Below are 11,464 nucleotides of genomic sequence, written 5' to 3' on the forward strand. Positions count from 1 at the left end.
TAATAGCTATCCTAATTTCCCCTCTTAAAAACTGCAGCACGAAACTGAACTCGGTTTAACATGCTGTGAGGACCAAGAAATATAGCCTATTGATCTATTGGATTCAATCAATCCTAAGGATAAGCGAAGGGTCTAGAATAAAGAGATATAAACCAAAAAGTTTTCAGCTAGGATGACTTCAAAATTTACCAGGAATATTTGTAATCCTGCTGAACCGTTGCTAACTGCGAAATAAAATATAGATAGATAGATAGATAGATAGATAGATAGATAGATAGATAGATAGATAGATAGATAGATAGATAGATAGATGATAGATAGATAGATAGATAGATAGATAGATAGATAGATAGATAGATAGATAGATAGATAGATAGATAGATGGGTAGGTAGGTAGGAATCATAGATAGATAGATGATAGATAGATAGATGATAGATAGATAGATGATAGATTATATAAGATTTTTACAACCCCCGGTATGCCCAAATATGGGAGGAAGATCACTACTTCCATTCTCTGTCCTTCGGCTCGTCACAAGAGACCATCCAGGCAGAAACCCAGTTTTTTACTGTTGCCTTTTTGTTACATTTTGTTGTATTTGTGCTGATAAATAAATAAAGGGAGACTAGTATAGATCTATTTCAAGCTATTTAGCTCTCATCAGCTAGCCATACCCTTACTGGGAATCGAACCTGTGCTGTATTGCATCTTAGGCAGATGTGTTAACCACTAAGCCACAGAGTTCGACTCCTTATCAGCCAAGCCAGGGTGAAAGGTATCTATTTAGAGTTATATGTATATATACATACATACATACATGTATATGTATATGTATATGTATATGTATGTATGTATATATATATATATATACACATATATATACATACATACATACATACATACATACATACAGAGATAGAGATAGATAGAATATATATACATACATACATACATACAGAGATAGAGATAGATAGATAGATGATAGATAGATAGATAGATAGATAGATAGATAGATAGATAGATAGATAGAAAGATAGATACATACATACATACATACACACACACACACACATATATATTGCAAAATATGCACTTGTAGGGATTTGTTTAAAACAGGAAGAGTGAAACTGTTGGAAATGAGGAATTGAAAGTAAGGTACACAGGTGTTCAGGGATAGTGACAGTGAAGTTGTGAATCTTGTATGTGGTTAGAGGAACAGTATAAAAGATAGGACTCAAGATCAGCTCGGGGCACTTTGATTTATAGCAGGTCCTTGTAGGACTTGCTATATCTCATTGGCCCATTGCAATATTATTATTTCTTTTATATCTATTCATTTCTATTGTTTCTAAATTATTAGAAACAATAAACCTCTGATCTTAAAAGTAAGAAAGATTGCTTGTGTTTTTGTTGCCTTTTTTTCCTATTGGAATTTTCTTACCAACGACAGACCTAAATCCTACAAAGCGAAAAAATGAATTTGCAAACCCTACATAACACTTACCAAGTAGAGATTCTTTTTATCCTGGAACGCATAGTGAAGGCGTGGAATCCAGGGGCTGCCATTCTGGCATAGTATATTTCTCTCTTCCTCAAAGGATACCTTTTTTAAAAAAAAAGGGATTTTTTAAAAAATAACAAAATCATTAAATTCATGACAGGACGAGGGGTGGGTGGGGACATAGATATAATTTTGAATTTTTCAGCTGCAAAAGAAATAGGTGTTGTGGCCCTCCAGACTCAGATAGTGAAAAGGTTGTGGGGGAACCTGGGCCAGTCCTGGAGTCCGGGGAAGGCCCTGATGAGGGCTCTGTGTCGGAGGCAGAGAGGAGGACAGGGCTGTCTGACAGTTATCAGCTGCCTTCAGAGTCAGACATCAGTGAGGCAGAAGAACAGCCGGAGCCTGTTCCCAGTGTGTGCAAGAGCAGAGCTGCCAGGAGAAGGGAATAGCTAAGCAACAAGGTAGACTTGGGAATAAAGCCACAGGTGGATGGTGAATGGCCCCTCCCAGAGGAAATAAAAGAGGAGAGAAAGGGGAGTGGAGTTTGCAGGAGACAATTAGTCCATTCCTGCATTCTTGCCAAGTATTGTGGCATCTGAAAGATCTCGGCCTCTGCAAGCCTGATAAAGGTTGGTAATTGTGAACTCTCTTGAAAGACTCTGGGAGAGGAAAGACGAACAGTTGGAGCCTGTTCCCTAAAGAGGAGGGGTCAACTTGGGAGTAAGACCACAGATGGACAGTGAATGGCCCCTCCCAGAGGAAAGAAAAGACGAGCGAAAGGGGATGGAGTTTGCAGGAGACAATTAATTTGTTTAATTAGTATGAAGATTTGTGTTCATGACTCCCAGAGACCCCTTGCCAAATATTCCCTTGTACAGCGTGGCGTTTGGAAGATATCGGCCTGGCAGCTCTCCAAGCCTGATAAGGTCTGTGGCTGTCAATTCACCCTTGAAAGACTGTTTGCCGGGACTTTGCTGGATGTGAATGAGAGGAATTCCCGTGAGCTTAATTAAAAAGGGGTTTTGTCGGGACAAGGAGTCTGCTTCGTGACTTGGGGAAGCCTCGGTCAGAACAAGTCATGCAGAAAATCCAAGCTATTTTTTTTTAATCTAAAGCTAATATTCCATTTAAGGAACTGTCAATTTTCCAACTTTTTAAAAAAACAGGTTTTTAGGCCCCTGCAAAAACAAGAGGTAAACATTTGAGAGTTTGCGACTAACACGGCCAAATATACACTCCTTGGTCTTAACGTAAGGGTTTTGTCCCTTTTGGAAGGGTTTGGTACATCAAGATACATAACAGAAGAGGCTTGGGCTGCAATGACACAACACAACTTTTCCCAGAGTGTCGCAGCTGATCGGGGGATTCAATCCCCCTTCTGTCCTAGGACAGAATAGTAGATTTTATATCGAGCCCGTCTGTATTTCTGACAGGTACCCTAAGACAGGAGTCGGCAACTCCGGAGCCGCATGTGGCTTTTTCCTCCCTCTGCTGCGGCTCCCTGTCGCCGATCGGCTCCACAGTTGATAGGGCTTTCGGTTAGGACAGGGAGAGGAAAAAGGACGCCGTGCTAGGAGCAGACTCTATGGTGGGGGGAACCGGAATTCCAGTAGGGAGAGGAAAAAGAAAGCCGTGCTAGGAGGACTCTATATTGGGGAACCAGAATTCCACTCAGGAGAGGAAAAAGGATGCCACGCTAGGAGGAGACTCTATGGTGGGGGAACCGGAATTCCAGTCGGGAGAGGAAATAGGATGCCGTGCTAGGAGGAGAATCTATGGTGGGGCAACAGGAATTCCAGTCGGGAGAGGAAAAAGGATGCCGTGCTAGGAGGAGACTCTATGGTGGGGGAACCGGAATTCCAGTAGGGAGAGGAAAAAGGACGCCGCGCTAGGAGGAGACTCTATGGTGGGGGAATCAGAATTCCAGTAGGGAGAGGAAAAGGATACCGTGCTAGGAGGAGACTCTATGGTGGGGGAACCGGAATTCCAGTAGGGAGAGGAAAAAGGACGCCGTGCTAGGAGGAGACTCTATGGTGGGGGGGAACTAGAATTCCGGTCGGCTCCAGAATTGAACGGGGGGCTTCCGGTTAGGACCTTTGTGCCTCTTTGAGTGTTTAAGGTTGCAGACCACTGCCCTAGGGAGAGGCCAAGAGTCGGATTTGCAAATTTCCTGCAAACTGCCGTTAAACCTCTGTGGTTAATAAACCCTCCCACCGAACGGTGGTGTACCTGCTCTTTTGCCAAGAGTGCCTCCTTGCTCATCACCTTCATGGCGAAAATGTCGCCGGTTGCCTTCTCTTCACCACCTGGACTTCGGCAAAACGACCACATCCTATCCGATTCCGGATTTCAAAATCTTTCAGGCTGGGTTGAAGTTCCCGGAACTCTGTTATTGATTCTGAATCTGCAGAGATCAGAAAGGCAGGGGAATGGAGGGGAGGGAGGGGAGAGCAAGCGTCACATAAATTGTTTCTCGGCTTTTGACAGATGTGTCATTCTGTCATTCCCAGAATTCCCCAGCCAGCAGAGGCTGAGAAAGACTGCATTCGGTGCCTGGCTTGAATCTTACCGAATCAATTCTGTTTTCATCCATCATATCCTGCTTTTATATCCTCTACGTCAGGGGTCCCCAGAACTTGGCAAGGAGTCTCGGAGAGTCATGAACCAATTAAGCGAACTAATTGTCTCCTGCAGACTCCACTCCCCTTTCGCTCCTCTTTTATTTCCCCTGGGAGGGGGCCATTCATCATCCATCTTTGACCTTACTCCCAAGTCGACCCCTGTTCCTTAGCTCTTCCCTTCCTCTGGCAACACTGCACATGCACAGACTGGGAACAGGCTCCAGCTGTTCTTCTGCCTCACTGATGTCTGACTCTGAAGGCAGCTGATAACTGGACATATGTCTCTGGCCCCCTCTCTGCCTCCGACATCCTCATCAGAGGCTTCCCCACTGGCCCATGTTCCTCCAGGACTGGCCCATGTTCCTCTCCAACCCTCCCCACTGGCCGCTGGAAGGCCACAAGAAAACCAGATGTGAATAGATGGTTATTAGGTCGATGTTTCTGTCTTGGAGAACAAAGCCTGCTCAAAATTTCTTAACAGAAAAATTGCGTTTGGAAGCCCTAAGAGGAAGTGAGCAAACATACGCTTTTTTAAAAATATGCCCGCGTGTTTGGTTTCCATCCGCAGAGGGCTTCTGCCTTCCTCGTACAGCACCATAAGGGAGTCCAGAATGCCTTCTCTTGAGAATGGAGACATCTGCTGTTGTGCCAGAGACGGGAACTTCCCCTGAAAACAAAGGCAGCTCTCAGTGAAACAAGAACAGAAGACTCATATTTATACACAATTCATCAACGGTCCTATTTTAGGAACCTGTTATAGAAGAGAAGAGAATAGAGAACAGAACCGAATAGAGAATAGAACAGAACAGAATAGAATACAGCAGAGAATAGAATAGAATAGACTAGTATAGAATACAGCAGGGAATAGAATAGAACAGAATAGAGAATAGAATAGAGAATAGAATAGAGAATAGAATAGAGAATAGAAAATAGAATAGGATAGAGAATAGAATAGAGAATAGAATGGAGAATAGAATGGAGAATAGAAAAGACAATAGAATAGGATAGAGAATAGAATAGAGAATAGAAAATAGTATAGGATAGAGAATAGAGAATAGAGAATAGAGAATAAAGAATAGAGAATAGAGAATAGGATAGGATAGAGAATAGAATAGAGAATAGAGAGAGAGAATAGAAAATAGGATAGAGAATAGAATAGAGAATAGAGAATAGAATAGGGAATAGAATAGAGAATAGAATAGAGAATAGAATAGGATAGGATAGAGAATAGAATAGAGAATAGAAAATAGAATAGTATAGAGAATAGAGAATAGAAAAGAGAATAGGAGAGAATAGAATAGAGAATAGAATAGAATGGAATAGAGAATAGAAAATAGAATAGGATAGAGAATAGAGAATAGAGAATAGAATAAGAATGAATAGAGTAGAGTAGAGTAGAGTAGAGTAGAGTAGAGTAGAGTAGAGTAGAGTAGAGTAGAGTAGAGTAGAGTAGAGTAGAGTAGAGTAGAACAGAATTCTTTACTGACCAAGTGTGATTGGATGCACAAGGAATTTGTCTTTGGTGCATAGGCTCTCAGTATACATAAGGAGGATAAAATACATTCATCAAGAATTAAAAATATACATTCATCAATAATAGAAAGAATAATGATAGTCAAGGTTACTAATAAGCTACCAAATTGTATTAGGAAACAAATAAAAACAAATAAATTGAAAGGTAGAAGCAACATGGTTATAGTCATAAGTGGGGAGAGAGAGATACTAGGCAGGAAGAGAAGAAGAATAGTAATACATTCTTTGTAAATTATTGACAGCGTTGTGGGAATTAGTTGTTTAGCAGAGTGATGGCATTCAGTAAAAACTGTCCTTGTGTCTTCTTGTGTCCGTGTGCAGTGCTCTGTAGCGTCGTTTTGAGGGTAGGAGTTGAAACAATTTAAGCCCAGGATGCGAGGGGTCTATAAATATTTTCACAGCCCTCTTTTTGACTCGTGCAGTGCGCAAGTCCTCAATGGAAGGCAGGTTGGCAGCCATTGTTTCTTTCTGCCGTTCTGATCCTCCTCTGAAATCTCTGTCTGCCTTGTTGGGTTGCAGAGCCAAAACCAGGCAGTGATGGAGGTGCAGATGAGAGACTCATCCTCCCTCTGTGGAACTGAATCAGCAGCTCCTTGGGAAGTTTGAGCTTCCTGAGTTGGCGCAGAAAGAACATCTCGGTTGTGTTTTTCTCATGACGTTTTTGTTGTTAGGTATCCATACCAGTGATCATAGGTCAAAGTCATAGGTTAAAAAAAAAAAGGAACTGGTTCACCCTAGAGGTTGGAAAGATGTTCCTGACCGTGTTAACTTGTCAGCCAACGGAACAGCCCGCCACATGAATGCGGTGCGTTGGGCTCAAACAGGGCAGATCGAATGGGGAAACAAATTCACAAGCAAAGTTACCTGGAGAAGGAGATTAAGTCGAGAAGCCCGGCTGGCGATAGAGTCCATTGTGCCAGTTCTGCTGGATGGGGGGTTGCATATTTAAATTTTAGCATCGTTATCAGCACAAAAAACAGCTCCACTGAGATAGAACCTGTAATACAAAATTTCTATTAGAAGGATTAACAACACACAAAAAAGATGGCTCTTTTAGTTCTGGAAATCTTATTATGTTCTGCTTTTCATCATATTTTTTTAAACTAATCTTTATTGGTTATACATTTTTTTAAAGAGTAAAACATACAAATACAAATACAATTTTAAACATACAACACCCCCCCCCCCCGCGGTGACAGTCATTCACAGCCCAACTTTTTTTCCCCCCTTCCTCATTGTTTAGTCTCTAAGCAGCATCTTCTTGTTTACAAAGTTCAGGGATCTATTACAATACCCATGTTCACTTTTAGTTCCCCTTGTTAACAACTGCTACTAAACTTCCCCGTTTGAAGCCCCCTGCTGTTCTCCTTGTCGCCCACATATACCATAGGTTCCAGCTAAGATAATGTTCCGTTTCTCCTTTGTCTCTCAGCCAACCCGTCATTCTGTCCATTTCTGCACAGTCATAGATCTTTTTAATTATGGCATCTTCCGACGGTATGGTAGATGATTTCCAAAATTGTGCATAAGTTATTCTTGCGGCCACAATTATATGTAGGCTCAAATGCCATATAGATTTACTCATGTTTTCTGGTTTTAATGCTTAGTAAAAAATTCTCGGGTTTCCATTCCATGCTTGCCCCGGTAACCTCTTTTAGCCATTTTTGAATCCTTCTCCAGTATTTCGTGCCTCAGTACAAGACACCAAATATGGTAGAATGTGCCATCCCTTCTTCCACATTTCCAACACAGTGGACAGGGGTGGGTTTCTCGCCCCGTTCCAACCGGTTCGGTTGGAACGAGGCCGGCGGCGTCCTTGCGCACGCACGCGGCGTCCTCGCGCACGCATGCGGCGCGCGCATGCGTACTAGCGTCTGCGCGATGCTCCAGCTGCTCCTGGAGGATCGCGCAGGCGCTGTATGCGTTCTGCGCATGCGTGGAAAGCGCAGAATTGTAAAAACCGGGTAAGGAGGCGGGCCCGAGTGTGCGGGGGCGCGGGGGGGGGGGCTTCGCCGTTCCCGGAAGTTACTTACTTCCGGGTTCGGCGACCCAACCGGATTGCAGGGACCGGTGCGAACCGGTCGAAACCACCCCTGACAGTGGAGGTAACCCAGCGAACATTTTGGCTAACCTCGTTGGGGGGAAAACCATCTTGTATATGTTTTCTTTAAATGCGGTAGATATTGTAAGTTTAATGGTCTTACTCCATAGATCCCACCATTTGCCCATTTCAATCTCATAGCCAAAGTTTCTCTCCCATGCTATTAGAAGACTTTTTTTAAAAGCAGTTTGGTCGAATAGTTAAGGACCTAGAGTACAGAGTTAGGAGAGTTCCACCTTAGGCATCGAAGGGGCTAAGTGACTTTTGAGCCAGCCATTCCTAGGCACCCCACAGGCTGGTTGTTTTGGGGGGAAACAGTGGAGGAAATTATTGCACGTGTTCACCTTGAGTTAGTTATAAAAATATCTAGGCGATAACCCGGCCTTGCCCGGGTATATATGTATAGGAGGAAAATGTAACGTCATTTCTAATGCTGGATTTCCCCCCCTTACCAGAGGGAGCACCCTTGTGGAGTACTGTGAAGCCGTTACCATGGCAACTCCACTGGGCTGTGCAGTAGAAGCCATTTTACAGCAGTACGGTAGAAGCCATTTAAGGCACAAGCGGCTGTATCCTAACAGAAGACACCGTGGCACGTCAAACCGCGGTCTCACTAAAGCGCACCCGATTAAAGCGCATACATGATGTCATCAGCAGCGTGACAAGAAAGAAAAAGGGCGCTTTAAAAAAGCGCTTTTAAAGCAAGCCGATTCACATAAAGGTAAGGGTTAGGTTAGGTTTACGTTAAGCGTTAGGGTTAGGTTAAGGGTTAGCGTTAGGTTTAGCGTTAGGTTAAGGGTTAGGTTTAGGGTTAGGTTTAGGGTTAGGTTAAGGGTTAGGCTTAGGGTTAGGTTTAGGTTTAGGTTAGGTTTGGGGGGGTTAGGTTTAGATTTACGCGTTAATTTTAAGTTTACCGCTCACAGCGTGCTGTTTTCGTCGCGCTGTGATGATGTCACGTACGCGCTTTCGTCGAGCGCGCTTTAGTCTACGCGGTTTTGTGGTGGAACCGAAGACACACCCTGAGGGTTGTTAGGGGTGTCTTACGCCCCCCCCCCCCCCCCCCGTATTTGTCGCCAGAGAGTAAGTAATCTGCGTACCAGTTTGGTTGAAATTGCTTGAGGCGTTCCAGAGTTATGCTGGTACACGCACACAGATTTTTTTTTAAAACAAAACAAAAAGCAACTCAGCCAGCGTACACTGAAAATTAAAGATTTCATAAACGATATTGTTTGATTGACAGGCAAGAACTCCAAGGAATCTTATCGTGGAATATATCTGTTTATAATCGCTCTTCGCAGGCCCATAAGGAAACCAACAATCAACAGTAACGCACAACCGCTTAAGGGGGGGGGGGGCGGGAGGATCGCTAAAAGATAATTTTCCTCCCAGCTAAAAAGAGCTCGGTTGAAGAAAAGACATCGCTCGGTTGTCGGGGATGAAGGCAGATTCCTGCTTCCATGGTTTGACGATCCAGAAGGGACCTAAAATGTATTCAACCTTGACTTTAAACCACAATGGGTTTCCTGGCCCAATTCTTTTTTTTCCCTCCGGTCCTGACGGATCAGCCATTAGCAAGATGTCAGAGAGACGGGAGGGAATGATTCTTTTGAAGCGGGCTGTTAGCAACGATGGGACAGTCATTGCCATGAGAATCGGCCTCCCCAGGTTTCTCCCTGCTGGGATGAAGATGGTGCCTTCCCCGTTGCCCAAAGGAGAGGGGGGAAGTTATGGGCCTCCTCATCCCCCCAAAATTGGAATAGAAATAGAAATAAATAGAAACCGGAGTAGGAGCAGAGTAGAATAGGAGAAGGGAAGGAAGAGGAGAAGAAGTAGAATAGAGGAGAAGGAGAAGGGAAAGAAGAGTGGGAATGGGAATGAAATGGAATAGAATAGAACAGAAATAGGAATTAGAATAGAATATAGAAAATGAATAGAACAGAACAGGAATAGGAATTAGAATATAGAAAACGAATAGAATAGAATGGAAGAGAATAGAATAAGAATTTAGAATAGAATAAGAATTTAGGGTAGGGAATAAAAGAGGAATTTAGAATAGAATAAGAATTTAGAATAGAATAAGAATTTAGGGTAGGGATGAAAGGAATTTAGAAAAAGAATAAGAATTTAGAATAAGAATTTAGGGTAGGGAAGAAAAGAGGAATTTAGAATAGAATAAGAATTTAGAATAGAATAAGAATTAGGGTAGGGGAAGAAAAGAGGAATTTAGAATAGAATAAGAATTTAGAATAGAATAAGAATTAGAATAGAATAAGAAATTAGGGGTAGGGAAGGAAAGAGGAATTTAGAATAGAATAGAATTTAGAATAGAATAAGGATTTAGAATAGAATAAGAATTTAGAATAGAATAAGAATTAGGGTAGGGAAGAAAAGAGGAATTTAGAATAGAATAAGAATTTAGAATAGAATAAGGATTTAGAATAGAATAAGAATTAGAATAGAATAAGAATTTAGGGTACGGAAGTAAAGAGGAATTTAGAATAGAATAAGAATCTAGAATAGAATAAGAATTTAGGGTAGGTAGGGAAGAGAACAGAAGTCTTCATGGCCAAATGTGATTGGACACACAAGGGATTTGTCTCCTGTGCACAAACTCTCAGTGTACACACTTATAACAGCAAAGGCATTTCATAAATCCTCAGGCAGCATGAATCTGTAATGCAGAGTTATCAGCTGACACTATCAAAACAGGTTTTTTACTTCCCAATAGGGACTGAACCATTTATACGGCGTACAACTCTAACACGATTTATGCAGGTTGTCCCCAACTTATGACCACAACCGGGACCCAGATTTAGGTTGCTAAGCGAGACATCCGTTCAGCGCCCCCATTTCAAAACTTTTTCCTTGCCACCCTTAAGGGAATCCTTGCCATGGTTTAAGGCAGTTTCTCAACCTTGGCAACTTGAAGATGTCTGGACTTCAACTCCCAGAATTCCCCAGCCAGCATTTGCTGGCTGGGGAATTCTGGGACTTGAAGTCCAGGCATCTTCAAGTTGCCAAGGTTGAAACACTGGTTAAGGTGAAGAAGAGACTGGGCCCAGCCACTCCTCTGACATCATATAGGGTCTCCTTCTCGAGCAGGGGGGCTGGACTAGATGACCTCTAAGGCCCCTTCCAAACTCTGCTCTTCTGTCCTCGGTTTTCCCTGTTCTGTGGCTCCTGAACGTCCAAACCCTGGAAACTCGGGTTCTACATTCTATTGCATTCCAGGTTCGCTTCTTCCATTCAGGAGAAGCGGAGAAAGCAAGCACCCTGAGCATGTGCAGAGAGCCCCTCGGGCTGGGCAGCCCCCCCGCGCCTCCCGCGCTTTGCTCCCTGGAGGCTTACTCGCTCCCAGCGCCCAGGGCCCAGGGCCCAGCGTCCGCCGCCCTCCTGGAAGCGAGAACGGCGAGCTTCTTCAGCGACCGTCCCTCGCAACGACCCGCCGCGCCGCGCTCCCGCCATCGGCGTTTGAACGGAGCCAGCCGGGAAGCCCCGCCCCCATCTACGCCAGCCCCTCCCACCGCTCTTGGCGTCATCCGCGCTCTCCGCCAATCCCCGCCGGTGATGACGTCACTGGGGGAATATGGGCGGGGTCCGCCTGCGTGCGTGGGCCGCGCGCTGCCGACGCGTCTCGGGGGCGTGGCCAAGCGAGCCCAACGGTCGTGATCCTCGAAGGGGAGGGGCGGGGGAGGTCACGTGTCCCG

General features: G+C 44.0%; 1 protein-coding gene across 1 annotated transcript in view; it reads right to left on the bottom strand.

Annotated features, from left to right (window-relative positions):
- Positions 1 to 11,201, bottom strand: part of CIT (citron rho-interacting serine/threonine kinase) — a 156,677-nt gene extending 145,476 nt beyond the window's left edge. Inside the window, 7 exon segments of the mRNA XM_032228836.1 lie at positions 1,506 to 1,604; positions 3,732 to 3,802; positions 3,805 to 3,906; positions 4,649 to 4,790; positions 6,521 to 6,576; positions 6,579 to 6,653; positions 11,106 to 11,201. Of these exon segments, the coding sequence (XP_032084727.1) occupies positions 1,506 to 1,604; positions 3,732 to 3,802; positions 3,805 to 3,906; positions 4,649 to 4,790; positions 6,521 to 6,576; positions 6,579 to 6,615 (507 nt within the window). The 5' untranslated portion in view covers positions 6,616 to 6,653; positions 11,106 to 11,201.
- Positions 11,202 to 11,464: the final 263 nt, after the last annotated feature.

This window comes from Thamnophis elegans, chromosome 13 (assembly GCF_009769535.1).
Source record: "Thamnophis elegans isolate rThaEle1 chromosome 13, rThaEle1.pri, whole genome shotgun sequence".
Lineage (NCBI taxonomy): Eukaryota > Metazoa > Chordata > Lepidosauria > Squamata > Colubridae > Thamnophis > Thamnophis elegans.